Genomic DNA, 16,648 nt, shown 5'->3' with positions numbered 1-16,648 from the left:
CTCCTGTGTCACGGGGACCCCCATGACCTGGCCGCCACCCCTCAGGAGGTGACCGCGGGACGGCGATGACGCAGGCGGAGCTGCGGCTCTGCTCCCTCCTGCTGCGGGAACATTTTGGGGAGATCGTGGAGCGGATCGGGGGGCACCTGGTGCGCACGGGCGGCCAGAGCCTCGGCGCCATCGCCGCAGCCACCGGGCTCCTGCTGGCCCAGGTGGGCGGAGCCCGGGCCTCGGGAGAACCCCCGGGAGCAGCGGCGCTCTTGGGGGGTTCCCAATGGGAGAGGAGGAGGCGGAGGTGGCCACCGAGAGGAGGTTCTGGTGGCCCGGGGGTGGGGGGCACCGGGATGGGTGCTCCTGAGGAGGGGGAGGGGTGTCCCGAGCAGGTTGGGGGGGGCCTGGGTGGAGTTGGGGGGGGGGGGAGGTGTCCTTGGCCATGGAGGAGGTGGTGGTGGGGTTGGGATTGGCGGGGATCATCCGGAATGTCGGGGGGAGAGGGACCCTCAGGGATTGTGGGGTCCCAGCCCCCTGCCAGAGCAGGAGCACCCAGGGTAGGGCACCCCAAAAACCTCTGGGAACACCTCGGGAGAAGGAGACTCCAGAACCTCCCTTGGAAGATCCACGAGGTGACCTTTGGGGTGGCCTCAACATCCCTGGAGATTTCCAGGTTGGGTTGGATGAGACTTGGAGCAACCAGGATTGGGTGGGATTGGATGAGCTGCATGGTCAACTCAACCCAACTCAACCCAACCCAACCAACTCAACCCAACCAACTCAACCCAACCCAACTCAACCCAATCCAAGCCAACCCAACTCAACCCAACCCAACTCAACCCAATCCAACTCAACCCAACCCAACTCAACCCAATCCAACTCAACCCAACCCAACTCAACCAACCCAACTCAACCCAACTCAACCCAACTCAACTCAACCCAACCCAACTCAACCCAATCCAACCCAACCCAACTCAACCCAACCCAACTCAACCCAACTCAACCCAACCCAACCCAACCAACCCAACCAACCCAACCCAACCAACTCAACCCAACTCAACCCAACTCAACCCAACTCAGCTCAACCCAACTCAGCTCAACCCAACCCAACCCAACCCAATCCAACCCAACCCAACTCAACCCAACCCCACTCAACCCAACCCAATCCAACCCAACCCAACCCAACCCAACTCAACCCAACCCAACCCAACTCAACCCAACCCAACCCAACTCAACCCAACTCAACCCAACCCAACTCAACCCCACCCAACCCAACTCAACCCAACCCAACTCAACCCAACCCAACTTAACCCAACCCCACCCAACCCAACTCAGCCCAACCCAACCCAACCCAACGCCTTCCATGATGGTGTCACCTGGGGGACAACATGGTGACCGGGCAGGGAGCTTGAAGGAAACATCCCAACAACAACAACAACAACCTGGGCTTCTCCATCCCTCGTTGGGCAGGTGAAGAAAGGTCTCTGTGTCCTGATCCACCACAACCTGGTGAGGTTCCAGGTGCAGAAGCGCGGGGTGGTGGAGTACGAAGCGCGGTGCGGGCGGGTGCTGCGCATCCTGCGCTACCCCCGCTACATCTACACCGCCAAGAGCCTCTACGGAGACACCGGGGAGCTGCTGGTGGAGGAGCTGCTCCTCAACGGCAAGATGACCATGAGCAACCTGGTCAGGAAGGTGGCTGACCGGCTGACGGAAACCATGGAAGGTGAGAAGTTCCTGAGATGAGGAGAAAAGGGGAGTGGGAGGGTGTGGTTTCGCTCCTTGGGCGGAACGTCGGCCACAGACACGGAGTTCTGCCCCAAAATGGCCTCCGAGCAGCCTCTTCATGGTGGTTCTCTGAGGAGCACGGGGTCTCCTCATCTTCCAAAGGTTCTCCTCAGGACCAGGAACTCTTTGGGTGGTGTCTCCTCATCTTCCAAAGGTTCTCCTCAGGACCAGGAACTCTTTGGGTGGTGTCTCCTCATCTTCCAAAGGTTCTCCTCAGGACCAGGAACTCTTTGGGTGGTGTCTCCTCATCTTCCAAAGGTTTTCCTCAGGACCAGGAACTCTTTGGGTGGAACTCTTCATCTACCAAAGGTTCTCCTTAGGACCAGGAACTCTTTGGGTGGTGTCTCCTCATCTTCCAAAGGTTCTCCTTAGGACCAGGAACTCTTTGGGTGGTGTCTCCTCATCTTCCAAAGGTTCTCCTCAGGACCAGGAACTCTTTGGGTGGAACTCTTCATCTACCAAAGGTTCTCCTTAGGACCAGGAACTCTTTGGGTGGTGTCTCCTCATCTTCCAAAGGTTCTCCTCAGGACCAGGAACTCTTTGGGTGGTGTCTCCTCATCTTCCAAAGGTTCTCCTTAGGACCAGGAACTCTTTGGGTGGTGTCTCCTCATCTTCCAAAGGTTCTCCTTAGGACCAGGAACTCTTTGGGTGGTGTCTCCTCATCTTCCAAAGGTTCTCCTCAGGACCAGGAACTCTTTGGGTGGTGTCTCCTCATCTTCCAAAGGTTTTCCTCAGGACCAGGAACTCTTTGGGTGGTGTCTCATCTTCCAAAGGTTTTTCTTAGGACCAGGAACTCTTTGGGTAGAACTCCTCATCTTCCAAAGGTTCTCCTCAGGACCAGGAACTCTTTGGGTGGAACTCCTCATCTTCCAAAGGTTCTCCTCAGGACCAGGAACTCTTTGGGTGGTGTCTCCTCATCTTCCAAAGGTTTTTCTTAGGACCAGGAACTCTTTGGGTGGTGTCTCCTCATCTTCCAAAGGTTCTCCTCAGGACCAGGAACTCTTTGGGTGGTGTCTCCTCATCTTCCAAAGGTTTTTCTTAGGACCAGGAACTCTTTGGGTGGTGTCTCCTCATCTTCCAAAGGTTTTCCTCAGGACCAGGAACTCTTTGGTTGGAGCGTTGGCCGTCAACCTGGAGAAGGAGCCACCCAAGTCCTGCCCCAAAATGGCCTCCGAGCAGCCTCTTTGTGGTTTCTCTGAGGACCCCGGGGTCTCCTCATCCTCCAGAGCCACCAAAGAGCCGGGGTTGGGTGCTCCTTGATGCCATTGTCTCTTTCTCCTTTGTCCCAGACGGGAAAACCATGGATTACGCCGACGTCTCCGCCACCTTCGTGCGCCTGGCGGACACGCACTTCGTCCAGAGGTGTCCCTTGGTCCCCGAAGCCCCCGAGACCCCCCAGGTGCCACCTCCTCCTGCGCCCACCTTGGTGGTCAACGAGAAGGACATGTACGTCGTGCCCAGGCTCAACCTCGTGGGTGAGGAGATGGGTGGGGGCTGGGAGCTCGGGGTTGTCACGAGGGTGGTGGTTGTCACGAGGGTGGTGGTTGTCACGAGGGTGGTGGTTGTCACAAGAGTGGCACTTGTCACACAGGTGGCAGTTGTCACGAGGGTGGTGGTTGTCACGAGGGTGGCAGTTGTCACACAGGTGGCAGTTGTCACGAGGGTAGTGGTTGTCACGAGGGTGGCAGTTGTCACAAGGGTGGCAGTTGTCACACAGGTGGCAGTTGTCACAAGGGTGGTGGTTGTCACGAGGATGGCGGTTGACACGAGGGTGGCAGTTGTCACACGGGTGGCAGTTGTCACACGGGTGGCAGTTGGCACAAGGGTGGCGGTTGACACGAGGGTGGCGGTTGTCACGAGGGTGGTGGTTGTCACACGGGTGGCTTTGTTGGGCAGGGAAAGGGAAGAGGAGACGTTCGTGTGAGGAGGAGATGGGGGAGCACAAGGCCAAGAAGCAGAAGCAGGAGGAAGGAGACAGCGCTGAGGTACGGGGGACACCGGAGCGACGTCACCCTTGGCGTCACCCAAAAACCTTCTGGGAAACCAACGGAGCAGTTCTGGGGCTCTTCTCCCTCCATTTTGTGGATCTTCTCCCTCCATTTTGTGGCTCCCCTCTCGGTGGTTCCTCTCCCTCCATTTTCTGATGTTTCCCTCAGTTTTTGCCGCTTCTCACCTTGTGGTTCCTCTCCCTCCATTTTGTGGATCTTCTCCCGCCATTTTCAGGCTCCTCTCTCAGTCGGTGCCTCCTCTCCCTCCATTTTGTGGATCTCTTCCCTCCATTTTGTGACTCCCATCTTGGTGGTTCCTCTCCCTCCATTTTGTGGATCTTCTCCCTCCATTTTGTGGCTCCCCTCTCGGTGGTTCCTCTCCCTCCATTTTCTGATGTTTCCCTCAGTTTTTGCCGCTTCTCACCTTGTGGTTCCTCTCCCTCCATTTTGTGGATCTTCTCCCTCCATTTTGTGACTCCCCTCTTGGTGGTTCCTCTCCCTCCATTTTGTGGATCTTCTCCCTCCATTTTGTGACTCCCCTCCTGGTGTTTCCTTTCCCTCCATTTTCTGATGTTTCCCTCAGGTTTTGTGGCTTCTCACTTTGCAGTTCCTCTCCCTCCATTTTGTGCATCTCTTCCCTCCATTTTGTGACTCCCCTCTTGGTGGTTCCTCTCCCTCCATTTTGTGGATCTCTTCCCTCCATTTTGTGACTCCCCTCTTGGTGGTTCCTCTCCCACCATTTCAGGCCACCTTTTTCCTTCCATCCCATGGCTCCTCCCTCTCCCTTCTCCTCCCCAGCCTCCTCCTGATGATGGCATCTACTGGCAAGTCAACATCGACCGCTTCCACCAGCACTTCCGAGACCAAAGCATCGTCAGCGCCGTGGCCAACCGCATGGACCAGGTGTGTGGGAGCCCTCTCCACCTCCCACCAGGATCCCACCAGGATCCCACCAGGATCTCCGTGGTCACCGGGGATGGGTGAAGACTTTTCCCCTTGGGAAATCCTGGAGGTTCTCCCATTCCAACCTTCTCCCACTCCACCCCAAACCAGACCAGCAGCGAAATCGTGCGGACGATGCTGCGGATGAGCGAGGTCACCACCTCCTCCGGGGCGCCCTACACCCACCCCCTCTCCTCCAATGAGGTGGGTCCTCTGCCACCAAAGATGGGGGAAAAAATAAAAAATACAGAAAAAGCCCTGAGAATGTAGGAAACATTGCTGATTCCACCTCAATTCCATCCCTTTAGATCTTCAGGGCTCTCCCAGCCGGGTACAACATCGGGAAGCAGGTTTTGGACCAGTACCTCACCCTGCTGGCAGATGACCCAGTGAGGACCTATTTTTTTGGTTTTTTAATTTCCTAAACCTTCCCAATTTTTACCAAGTCTTCTAAAAACCTGGATTTGATGACCTGGGGCCAGCCTGACTTGTGTTTTGCTCTCCCAGCTGGAGTTCGTGGGGAAGTCGGGGGACAGCGGCGGGGGGATGTACACTGTCAGTATCCTTTGGGGCTCAGACCCCCCACACCCGTCCTCTCCCACCACCCCAAACGTGTCCCCAGTGTCCTCGTTGTCCCTTGACCTCACGCAGATCTCCACAAGGCCCTGGCATCCCTGGCCACTGCCACCCTGGAGTCCATCGTGGAGGAGAGGTAATGTGAGGTCCCCACCCTTTGTTGTCTCCACCCTTTGGTCTCCACCCTTTCGTGTCCCCACCTGTTGTTCTCTCCACCCTTTGTTGTCCCCACCTTTTGTTGTCCCCACCCTTTGTTGTCCCCACCCTTTGTTGTCTCCACCCTTTGTTGTCCCCACCCTTTGTTGTCTCCACCTGTTGTTGTCTCCACCCTTTGTTGTCCCCACCCATCGTTGTCTCCACCCTTTGTTGTCTCCACCCTTTGTTGTCCCCACCCTTTGTTGTCCCCACCCTTTGTTGTCTCCACCCTTTGTTGTCCCCATCCATTGTTGTCCCCACCCTTTGTTGTCCCCACCCTTTGGTCTCTCCACCCTTGGTGTCCCCACCCTTTGTTGTCTCCACCTTTTGTTGTCCCCACCCTCTGGTGCCCCACCCATTGTTGTCCCCACCCTTTGGTGTCTCCACCCTTTGGTGTCCCCACCCTTTGGTGTCTCCTCCCCACCCACTTTCTGCCTTCTCCTCCCCTCAGGTTTGGCTCCCGCTGTGCCCGGATTTTCCGTTTGCTGCTGAGGAAGAAGCACCTGGAGCAGAAGCAGGTGGAGGACTTTGCCATGATCCCAGCCAAGGAAGCCAAGGACATGCTCTACAAAATGCTGTCGGAGAACTTCGTCTCGCTGCAGGTGAGCGTGGCCACCTTGTCACCTCAGGGACAGGAGAGGACCTCCCCGAGACCCAAAAATGGTCTCTCCATGGCAACATCCTCCACCCTCTCTCATCCCCTGGCAGGAGATTCCCAAGACTCCCGACCACGCCCCGTCCCGCACCTTCTACCTCTACACGGTCAACGTCCTCTCCTCCGCGCGGATGCTGCTGCACAGGTGCTACAAGGTAGGTCCTGGGCACTGCTGGGGGGGGTCTGCTCCATCCCCCTGTCCCCAAAAGCCACCGTCACCACCCTGATTCCTGGGGGACCCCCAGCTGGCCTGCATCTACACTCCCGAGAAGTGGGGGAAGTCCAAGGTCTTCAGTAGTGTTCCTGCCCCAGGTTCTCCTCAACCTCCACATCTGGTTGGGGATCAAGGGTTGGGCTTGATCATCTCAGAGATCCTTCCCAAGATGGCTGATTCTGTGCTTCTCCAACCACCACGCATGGTTCTACTCCTTCTTCACCACCACCACATGTGGTTCTTCATCACCATGTGTGGTTCTTCTCCACCACGTGTGGTTCTTCTCCACCATCACCACCACCAACACTCACGGTTCTACTCCTTCTCCTCTACCACTACCAGACGTGGTTCTTCACCACCACGCTTGGTTCTTCACCATCACCACCACCACCACCACGTGTGGTTCTTTCACCACCATGCTTGGTTCTTCTCCACCATCACCACCACCACCACCATTACACATGGTTCTACTCCTTCTCCTCTACCACCACCACACATGGTTCTTCACCACCACGCTTGTTTCTTCTCCACCATCACCATCACCACCACCACACGTGGTTCTTCACCACCCCCTGCCCCTTTTCTCTTCGCAGAGCGTGGCCAACCTGATGGAACGGCGTCAGCACGAGACCAAGGAGAACAAGTGAGCGCTGGGAAGGGACCGGGGGGGGGTTGGTTTGAAGCCACCATTTTCTCACCTTTGTCTCACCCTCCCCTTTCAGGCGGCTGCTGGAGAAGTCCCAGCGGGTGGAAGCCATCTTGGCATCCATGCAGGCCACGGGTGCTGAGGAGGTGCAGCTGCAGGAGATCGAGGAGATGATCACAGCCCCCGAGAGGCAGCAGCTGGAGAGCCTCAAACGCAACGTCAACAAGTGAGGGGAGCGAGGGGGGACAGAGGGGACAGGGGTGGGGACCTTCTGATGGCTCCTTCTGCCTTCAGGATCGATGCCAGCGAGAACCAGGTGGATGAAACCATCTTTGTGCTGGAGTCCTTCATCGAGAGCACCATGAGGAAGCCCTGAGGGGCGCCGCCATCTTGGGGAGCCCTTCACGGAGAAGGAGGGGGGGGATATACCTGTTGTCCACCCCCTCCGTTCTTCTGATGCTGAAAAATAAACCTCATCCTGCTCAGAGCCGCCTGCGTGACCTCGGGGGGAGAGAGGGCGAGGACAAAGTCCTCAAATCCTCATTTTTTTCCCTGAAAAAGGAGCGAAATGGGGGGGGGAAGAAAGACGCCGCTTTCCCGCCCTTTCCTGACAGGAATTGCGGGGGAGGAGCTGTCAATCATGAGGCCACGCCCATTCGGGGGTGTGGTCACCGCATTGACCACGCCCACTCTAAACCACGCCCCCGATGGCGGGCGCGGCGCGCGTGTTGGTTCACGCGCGGCGGGGGGGTGCGGGGGGGGGTCGTGAAGTTGGGGCAGGTAAGGGGGGGGGGGGGGGCGTTAAAAAAAAGAAATTTGGGGTTAAAAAAGGGGTTTTTTTTGGGGGGGTTAAAAGGCGAGGGGGTTAAGAAAAGGGGCGGGGCAAAGGGCTGCGTCGCTTTCCTTCCGGGTGGTGGTGGCCAGCGGGTGTCATGGCGGTGGCCACCCCCCCCCCCCCCCCCCCCCCCCCTCTCCATGGCCACCAGCGCGGCCGCGGTGTTGTCCCCTCCCGCAGAGCGTCACCGGGGTCTTCTGCCACCCCCACGAGGACGCCGTCCTGGTTCACCACGGCCTGACCCAAGGCCACCTCCTCCTCTCCGATGTCACCTTCCCCCGGTGCCACCCTCACCCTCCTGCAGGTGGGTCCGGCCTCGGCTTGGGCCACCTGGGCTCGGCTCGGGCCACCCCCGTTGTCACCCGAGCCCTGATGTCCCCTCACTTCTCCAGAGACCTCCCTTCTGCCCCGCCAAGCACCTTGAGGCCCTCCAGGTGACCCTCCCTGAGCACCTGAGGGGACACGGGGTGGTGGCGGCCGTGGCCGTCCTGCTGGAGGCCACCACTGGCCACGTCCTCCTCACCCGCCGGGCCAGCACCCTCAGCACCTTCCCCAACGTCTGGGTGCCCCCTGGTGAGTCCTGAGAGGGGACAGAACGGGGACCTCAGTCACTTTTTGGGGTTTTTTTCCCTCAGCACCTTCCCCAACGTCTGGGTGCCCCCTGGTGAGTCTTGAGAGGGGACAGATTGGGGACCTTGGTCACTTTTTTGGGGTTTTTTCCCTCAGCACCTTCCCCAATGTCTGGGTGCCCCCCAGTGAGTCCTGAGAGGGGACAGAATGGGGACCTTGGTCGCTTTTTTGGGGTTTTTTCCCTCAGCACCTTCCCCAACGTCTGGGTGCCCCTGGTGAGTCTTGAGAGGGGACAGAATGGGGACCTTGGTCACTTTTCTGGGTGTTTTTGGGGCCAGCACCCTCAGCACCTTCCCCAACATCTGGGTGCCCCCCGGTGAGTCCTAAGAGGGGACAGAACGGGGACCTTGGTCAATTTTTTGGGGTTTTTTCCCTCAACACCTTCCCCAATGCCTGGGTGCCCCCCGTGAGTCCTGGCAGGGGACAGAATGGGGACCTTGGTCACTTTTTTGGGTTTTTTTTGAGCAAGCACCTTCCCCAATATCTGGGTGCCCCCTGGTGAGTCCTGAGAGGGGACAGAACGGGGACCTTGGTCACTTTTTTGGGGTTTTTTTGAGCAAGCACCTTCCCCAACGTCTGGGTGCCCCCTGATGAGTCCTGAGAGGGGACAGAATGGGGACCTTGGTCACTTTTTTGGGGTTTTTTCCCTCAGCACCTTCCCCAACATCTGGGTGCCCCCTGGTGAGTCTTTAGAGGGGACAGAATGGGGACCTCGGTCACTTTTTTGGGTTTTTTTGGGGCCAGCACCTTCCCCAATGTCTGGGTGCCCCCTGGTGAGTCCTGAGAGGGGACAGAATGGGGACCTTGGTCACTTTTCTGGGTGTTTTTGGGGCCAGCACCCTCAGCACCTTCCCCAACGTCTGGGTGCCCCCTGGTGAGTCCTGAGAGGGGACAGAATGGGGACCTTGGTCACTTTTTTGGGGTTTTTTCCCTCAGCACCTTCCCCAATGTCTGAGTGCCCCCCAGTGAGTCCTGAGAGGGGACAGAACGGGGACCTTGGTCACTTTTTTGGGGCCAGCACCCTCAGCACCTTCCCCAGTGTCTGGGTGCCCCCTGGTGAGTCTTGAGAGGGGACAGAATGGTCACTTTTTTGGGTTTTTTTTTGGGGGGGAGGTAACAAACCTCTCACTTTTTGTCTCCTCTCCACAGGTGGCCACTTGGAACCGGGTGAAGAGGTGAGGGGACAACTCGGTGGTGACAAAACTGGGACCTGGAGGTGAGGAGAGGGGGGACACACACCCTGACCCCCCCCCCCCTTTTTTCTCCGTAGCTGCTGGACGTGGGGCTGAGGGAGCTGAAGGAGGAGACGGGGCTGCACCTCCCCCCTGGCACCTTCTCCTGGAGGACCCTTGGTCTCTGGGAGGTAACACCTATGGGTGGGGGTGGGTGTGTGGCACCCACTTGAGGTGTCCCCAACCCCACACCCTGGTCTGTGTCCCCCTCCCAAGTCCGTTTACCCCCCCATGCTGAGCCGGGGGCCACCGCGCCGTCACCACGTTGTCACCTACCTCCTGCTCCAGTCCTCAGAGCCCCACCAGCAGCTGGAGGTCAGCACCCAAACTTGGGCACAGGGTTCCTGGGTGCTCAGGAAGGGTCCCCTACACCCCTATTTCCCCCCCTTTTCACCCCCCCCCCCCCCCCAGGGCAGGATGTGTCCCAACCAGCAGGAGGTGAGTGCCTACACCTGGTTGGACCCCCAGCTCCTGGAAGCCATCGCTGCCACCCAGGATGGAGCAGAGAGGTGGGAGAAGGTCCCCAGCACCCTGCCCCCCACCGTGGGGTGAGGACAGAGGGGACACTCAGGGTGGGGTGAGGGTGAGGAATGGGGGTGCAGAACCCCCCCCCTCACTTTCCCATCTTTTTTTTTTCCCCCCCCACCTCTTCCCAGCATCACGGAGCTGAGTGGTGGCAGCTCCTGTCCCACCCGGGTCCCCACCAGCACCTTCCTGAGCACGGTCCCAGCCCATGGGGAGGACGTGGAACGGGTCAGCACCGGCACCAAATTCGCCCTGGGGCGTTGGGTGGAAACTCGGGGGGGACCCCAGGGACATGGGGTGGGGGGGGGGGAACCCCTGAGTTTAAGGAGAACCCGACCCAACCCGGAGTTTCGGGGATCCCGAAGTTCAGAACCCCCTAAAAAATCCTGTCTGAAAGGTCTGAAAGCCCCAAAACCCCCATTCGAAGGAGTCTGGAACCCAAAAAACTTTTCTGAGAGTTCAGAACCCCAAAATCTTCTTTTCAAAGGGGTTCAGAACACTAAAAATCCTTTTAAAAAATCTGGAACCCAAAAATCTTTCAAAGAGGGTTTGGAACCCCAAAACCATTCTGAGAGTTCAGAACCCTAAAACCTCCTTTCCAAGGGGGTTCAGAACCCTAAAACCCTCCCTTTTAAGAAATCTGGAACCCAAAAATCTCCTTTCAAAGGGGATTTGGAACCCCAAAACCTTCTTTCCAAGGGGGTTCAGAACCTTAAAACCCCCCTTTTATAAAATCTGGAACCCAAAAATCTCCTTTCAAAGGGGGTTTGGAACCCCAAAAACCTGAGAGTTCAAAACCCCAAAATCTCCTTTTCAAGAGGGTTCAGAACCCTCAAACCCCCCTTTTAAGAAATCTGGAACCCAAAAATCTCCTTTCAAAGGGGGTTTGGAACCCCAAAACCTTCTTTCCAAGGGGGTTCAGAACCTTAAAACTCCCCTTTTATAAAATCTGGAACCCAAAAATCTTCTTTCAAAGGGGGTTTGGAACCCCAAAAACCTGAGAGTTCAGAACCCCAAAATCTCCTTTTCAAGAGGGTTCAGAACCCTCAAACCCCCCTTTTAAGAAATCTGGAACCCAAAAATCTCCTTTCAAAGGGGGTTTGGAACCCCAAAACCATTCTGAGAGTTCAGAACCCCAAAATCTCCTTTTCAAGAGGGTTCAGAACCCTCAAACCCCCCTTTTAAGAAATCTGGAACCCAAAAATCTCCTTTCCAAGGGGGTCTGGAGCCCCAAAACCTTTCTAAGGAGCTTCAGAACCCCAAGACCTCACTTCCAACCTTCCCAAGGGGGTTTGGAACCCCAAAACTTTTTGAAGGAGGCTCAAAACCCCAAAACCTCCTTTCCAAGGAGGTTCAGCACCACAACCCCCCCTTTCCCAAGGAGTTTTTAGGGTGGGCAGGTGACCCCCAGCTCTCTGCCCCCCCCTCACCCCACAGCAGCCCCAAACCCCCTACTCCTGGGCAGCATTTTGGGTTTCACCACCTTTATTTTGGGGGTGTCCTGACTGAGGAGGAGGAACCAACCCCCCAAGGAGCCCCTGGGCTGCTCCCTCCTCCTCCTCCTGCTGAATTTTGGGGAACAGTTTAAAAAAAAAAAACCCAAAAAGGTGCTAAAAAAAAAAATAGGGGTTCCTGGGAGGAGAATTGGGCAGGCAGGAGCCCTTCTGGCCACTTGGGGGGGGGGTTATAAAGGGAAAATTTCTAATTAAATACATAAATAATTGGTGTCAGGTCACAGCCTTCATCATTTAAAGTCCTGGGGGAGAAAAGGGATCAGGGGGAGGGGTTTTGGGTTTTTTTTGGTTTTTTTTTATGTACAAAAAAGCTGCAACAGAAAATAGAGCTCATCTGGATTTGGTTTCTGTACAGGGGGTATTTAAAAAGGAGGGAGGGGGGGAAAAAAAAGACTGAAAAAAGGACCAAAAAAAACAAAATTTAACAAAGAAAAAGAAAACTTGAAGTTTTCTTTTAAAAAAATGCCAGGGACAGAGGCAGCTGCCCCACATCCCTCCCTTCACCCCATCCTCCTCTTCCTCCTCTCACCCCTTGGTTTTGTTTTTTTTTTTCCTTTAAAAAAAAAAAAAACAGGCCCCAAGGGTCCCTGTGGGGTTTTTGGGGTGGCTGAATCCCCCCCCTGAATTCAAAGAGGTTTAAAATCTTTTAAATTTGGGGGTTGGTTGCTTCTCAACAACCCTCATCCCACCAGGACCCCCCTGTGGGATGGGAGCAGGATGGCAAAACCCTGGTGTGAGGCTGGAGGGTGATGGGGAAGCCCGCAAACCTGTTTGAGGACCCAAAAATAAGAGAAAAAAAAAAAAAAAGAGGGGAAAGCAAAGTCCTGGGAGCCCCTTCCTGGCCCAAGGAGATGACATTGGGGTGGAAGGTGGGTAAAGTCACTGAGGGTCCCCTACACCCCTTTTTCTCCCCCCTCCATGTGTCTATGGGGTTTTTGGGGTGTCTGGCTTCCCCCCCTGAGATCAAAACCTTTTAAATCTGGGGGGTTGGTGGGTTCTCAGCTGTGGCTGCTCCCCAAAACCCCCTCATCCCACCCCCCATGGGATGTGAAGCTGGAGAGTGAGGGATTTGTGGGGATGGGGGAAGTTCCAACCTTGTTTGAAGACCAAAAAAACCCCAAAAAAAAACCCCAGAGGAAGGAAAGCCAAGTCCTGTGATCCCTCAGTCCAAAGAGATGACATCGGGGTGGCAGCTGGGCAAAGCCATTGATTGAGGGTCCCCTACACCCCTTTTTCTGCCCCCCCCCCATGTGTCTATGGGGTTTTTGGGGTGTCTGGCTTCCCCCCAAGATCAAAACCTTTTAAATCTGGGGGGGTTGGTGGGTTCTCAGCAGTGGCTGCTCCCCAAAACCCCCTCATCCCACCCCCCATGGGATGTGAAGCTGGAGGGTGAAGCTTGTTTGAAGACCAAAAAAACCCAAAAAAAAAAAAAACCCCAGAGGAAGGAAAGCCAAGTCCTGTGATCCCTCAGCCCAAGGAGATGACATCGGGGTGGCAGGTGGGCAAAGCCATTGATTGAGGGTCCCCTACACCCCTTTTTCTCCCCCCCTCCACGTATCCATGGGGTTTTTGGGGTGTCTGGCTTCCCCCCTGAGATCAAAACCTTTTAAATCTGGGTGGTTTGGTTGATTCTCAGCAGTGGCTGCTCCCCAAAACCCCCTCATCCCACCAGGACCCCCCATGGGAGGGGGTGGAGGGATTCGTGGGGATGGGGGAAGCTCAGACCTTGTTTGAAGACCCAAAAAAACCCCAAAAAAAAAAACCCCAGAGGAAGGAAAGCCAAGTCCTGTGATCCCTCAGTCCAAGGAGATGACATCGGGGTGGCAGCTGGGCAAAGCCATTGATTGAGGGTCCCCTACACCCCTTTTTCTGCCCCCCCCATGTGTCTATGGGGTTTTTGGGGTGTCTGGCTTCCCCCCTGAGATCAAAACCTTTTAAGGGTGGCAGGTGGGCAAAGCCATTGATTGAGGGTCCCCTACACCCCCTTTTCTGCCCCCCCATGTGTCTATGGGGTTTTTGGGGTGTCTGGCTTCCCCCCTGAGATCAAAACCTTTTAAATCTGGGGGGGTTGGTGGGTTCTCAGCAGTGGCTGCTCCCCAAAACCCCCTCATCCCACCCCCCACGGGACGCGATGCGTGAAGCCGGAGGGTGAGGGATTCGTGGGGATGGGGGAAGCTCTGACCTTGTTTGAAGACCAAAAAAACCCCAAAAAAAACCCCAGAGGAAGGAAAGCCAAGTCCTGTGATCCCTCAGCCCAAGGAGATGACATCGGGGTGGAAGGTGGGCAAAGCCATTGATTGAGGGTCCCCTACACCCCTTTTTCTCCCCCCCTCCACGTATCCATGGGGTTTTTGGGGCGTCTGGCTTCCCCCCTGAGATCAAAACCTTTTAAATCTGGGGGGGGTTGGTGGGTTCTCAGCCGTGGCTGCTCCCCAAAACCCCCTCATCCCACCCCCCACGGGATGTGAAGCCGGAGGGTGAGGGATTCGTGGGGATGGGGGAAGCTCCGACCTTGTTTGAAGACCCAAAAAAACCCCAAAAAAAAAAAACCCCAGAGGAAGGAAAGCCAAGTCCTGTGATCCCTCAGTCCAAGGAGATGACATCGGGGTGGCAGGTGGGCAAAGCCGTTGATTGAGGGTCCCCTACACCCCTTTTTCTGCCCCCCCAGGTGTCTATGGGGTTTTTGGGGTGTCTGGCTTCCCCCCTGAGATCAAAACCTTTTAAATCTGGGGGGTTGGTGGGTTCTCAGCAGTGGCTGCTCCCCAAAACCCCCTCATCCCACCCCCCATGGGATGTGAAGCTGGAGAGTGAGGGATTTGTGGGGATGGGGGAAGCTCCAACCTTGTTTGAAGACCAAAAAAACCCCAAAAAAAAAACCCCAGAGGAAGGAAAGCCAAGTCCTGTGATCCCTCAGCCCAAGGAGGTGACATCGGGGTGGAAGGTGGGTGAAGTCACTGAGGGTCCCCTACACCCCTTTTTCTCCCCCCTCCACGTATCCATGGGGTTTTTGGGGTGTCTGGCTTCCCCCCCTGAGATCAAAACCTTTTAAATCTGGGGGGGGTTGGTTGATCCTCAGCTGTGGCTGCTCCCCAAAACCCCCTCATCCCACCAGGACCCCCCATGGGAGGGGGTGGAGGGATTCGTGGGGATGGGGGAAGCTCAGACCTTGTTTGAAGACCAAAAAAACCCCAAAAAAAAAAACCCCAGAGGAAGGAAAGCCAAGTCCTGTGATCCCTCAGCCCAAGGAGATGACATCGGGGTGGAAGGTGGGCAAAGCCATTGATTGAGGGTCCCCTACACCCCTTTTTCTCCCCCCTCCATGTGTCTATGGGGTTTTTGGGGTGTCTGGCTTCCCCCCTGAGATCAAAACCTTTAATCTGGGGGGTTTGGTTGATTCTCAGCAGTGGCTGCTCCCCAAAACCCCCCTCATCCCACCCCCCATGGGATGTGAAGCTGGAGAGTGAGGGATTTGTGGGGATGGGGGAAGCTCAGACCTTGTTTGAAGACCAAAAAAACCCCAAAAAAAAACCCAGAGGAAGGAAAGCCAAGTCCTGTGATCCCTCAGCCCAAGGAGATGACATTGGGGTGGCAGCTGGGCAAAGCCATTGATTGAGGGTCCCCTACACCCCCTTTTCTGCCCCCCTCCATGTGTCCATGGGGTTTTTTGGGGTGTCTGGCTTCCCCCCTGAGATCAAAACCTTTTAAATCTGGGGGGGTTGGTAGGTTCTCAGCAGTGGCCTGCTCCCCAAAACCCCCTCATCCCACCCCCCACGGGACGCGCTGCGTGAAGCCGGAGGGTGAGGGATTCGTGGGGATGGGGGAAGCTCCAACCTTGTTTGAAGACCAAAAAAACCCCAAAAAAACCCCAGAGGAAGGAAAGCCAAGTCCTGTGAGTGACCCCCCTGGTCCCTCAGTCCAAGGAGGTGACATCGGGGTGGAAGGTGGGCAAAGCCATTGATTGAGGGTCCCCTACACCCCTTTTTCTCCCCCCTCCACGTATCCATGGGGTTTTTGGGGTGTCTGGCTTCCCCCCTGAGATCAAAACCTTTTAAATCTGGGGGGGTTGGTGGGTTCTCAGCAGTGGCTGCTCCCCCAAAACCCCCTCATCCCATCCCACCCCCCATGGGATGTGAAGCTGGAGAGTGAGGGATTTGTGGGGATGGGGGAAGTTCCAACCTTGTTTGAAGACCAAAAAAAACCCCAAAAAAAAAAACCCAGAGGAAGGAAAGCCAAGTCCTGTGATCCCTCAGTCCAAAGAGATGACATCGGGTGTGGAAGGTGGGCAAAGCCATTGATTGAGGGTCCCCTACACCCCTTTTTCTGCCCCCCCCCATGTGTCTATGGGGTTTTTGGGGTGTCTGGCTTCCCCCCAAGATCAAAACCTTTTAAATCTGGGGGGGTTAGTGGGTTCTCAGCAGTGGCTGCTCCCCAAAACCCTCTCATCCCACCCCCCATGGGATGTGAAGCTGGAGGGTGAAGCTTGTTTGAAGACCAAAAAAAACCCCAAAAAAAAAAAACCAAACTCCCAGACGGAAGGAAAGCCAAAGTCCTGTGAGTGCCCCCCTGGTCCCTCAGTCCAAGGAGATGACATCGGGGTGGAAGGTGGGCAAAGCCATTGATTGAGGGTCCCCTACACCCCTTTTTCTGCCCCCCCCTGTGTCCATGGGGTTTTTGGGGTGTCTGGCTTCCCCCCCTGAGATCAAAACCTTTTAAATCTGGGGGGTTGGTGGGTTCTCAGCAGTGGCTGCTCCCCAAAACCCCCTCATCCCACCCCCCATGGGATGTGAAGCTGGAGGGTGAGGGATTTGTGGGGATGGGGGAAGCTCCAACCTTGTTTGAAGACCAAAAAAAAACCCCCCAAAAAAAAACCCCAGAGGAAGGAAAGCCAAGTCCTGTGATCCCTCAGCCCAAGGAGGG

General features: G+C 56.1%; 2 protein-coding genes across 9 annotated transcripts; both read left to right on the top strand.

The window, feature by feature from the left end:
* The first annotated feature begins 18 nt into the window (after window positions 1-18).
* POLR3C (RNA polymerase III subunit C) lies at window positions 19-7,482 on the top strand. 2 transcript variants are annotated; one of them, XM_071727109.1, is made up of 14 exons: window positions 19-212; window positions 1,462-1,717; window positions 3,069-3,254; window positions 3,676-3,764; window positions 4,566-4,670; window positions 4,821-4,913; window positions 5,018-5,098; window positions 5,217-5,268; window positions 5,361-5,421; window positions 5,932-6,082; window positions 6,189-6,290; window positions 6,943-6,992; window positions 7,072-7,221; window positions 7,290-7,482. In XM_071727109.1, exons 1-14 carry the CDS (start codon window positions 66-68, stop codon window positions 7,369-7,371), a joined length of 1,605 nt encoding a protein of 534 aa, XP_071583210.1. In that variant the 5' UTR covers window positions 19-65; the 3' UTR covers window positions 7,372-7,482. The 2 variants fall into 2 exon arrangements, with proteins under 2 accessions (XP_071583210.1, XP_071583211.1); XM_071727110.1 differs by lacking the exon at window positions 4,821-4,913.
* A 190-nt stretch (window positions 7,483-7,672) lies between these two features.
* NUDT17 (nudix hydrolase 17) lies at window positions 7,673-11,952 on the top strand. 7 transcript variants are annotated; one of them, XM_071727116.1, is made up of 9 exons: window positions 7,679-7,775; window positions 8,011-8,134; window positions 8,223-8,403; window positions 9,610-9,635; window positions 9,731-9,823; window positions 9,909-10,007; window positions 10,104-10,240; window positions 10,349-10,668; window positions 11,215-11,952. In XM_071727116.1, the coding sequence occupies exons 2-9, from the start codon at window positions 8,096-8,098 to the stop codon at window positions 11,400-11,402; spliced, it is 1,083 nt and encodes a 360-aa protein (XP_071583217.1). In that variant the 5' UTR covers window positions 7,679-7,775; window positions 8,011-8,095; the 3' UTR covers window positions 11,403-11,952. The 7 variants fall into 7 exon arrangements, with proteins under 7 accessions (XP_071583220.1, XP_071583217.1, XP_071583221.1 ...); XM_071727117.1 differs by lacking the exon at window positions 7,679-7,775 and having other exon boundaries at window positions 7,869-8,134; window positions 11,215-11,366; window positions 11,430-11,952; XM_071727119.1 differs by lacking the exon at window positions 11,215-11,952 and having other exon boundaries at window positions 7,673-7,775; window positions 10,104-10,201; window positions 10,349-11,095.
* Window positions 11,953-16,648: the final 4,696 nt, after the last annotated feature.

This window comes from Heliangelus exortis, chromosome 27 (genome assembly GCF_036169615.1).
Source record: "Heliangelus exortis chromosome 27, bHelExo1.hap1, whole genome shotgun sequence".
In the NCBI taxonomy this organism is placed as follows: domain Eukaryota; kingdom Metazoa; phylum Chordata; class Aves; order Apodiformes; family Trochilidae; genus Heliangelus; species Heliangelus exortis.
The sequence above is the reverse complement of the archived record's forward strand: the minus strand, read 5'-3'. Positions and strand labels throughout refer to the sequence as shown.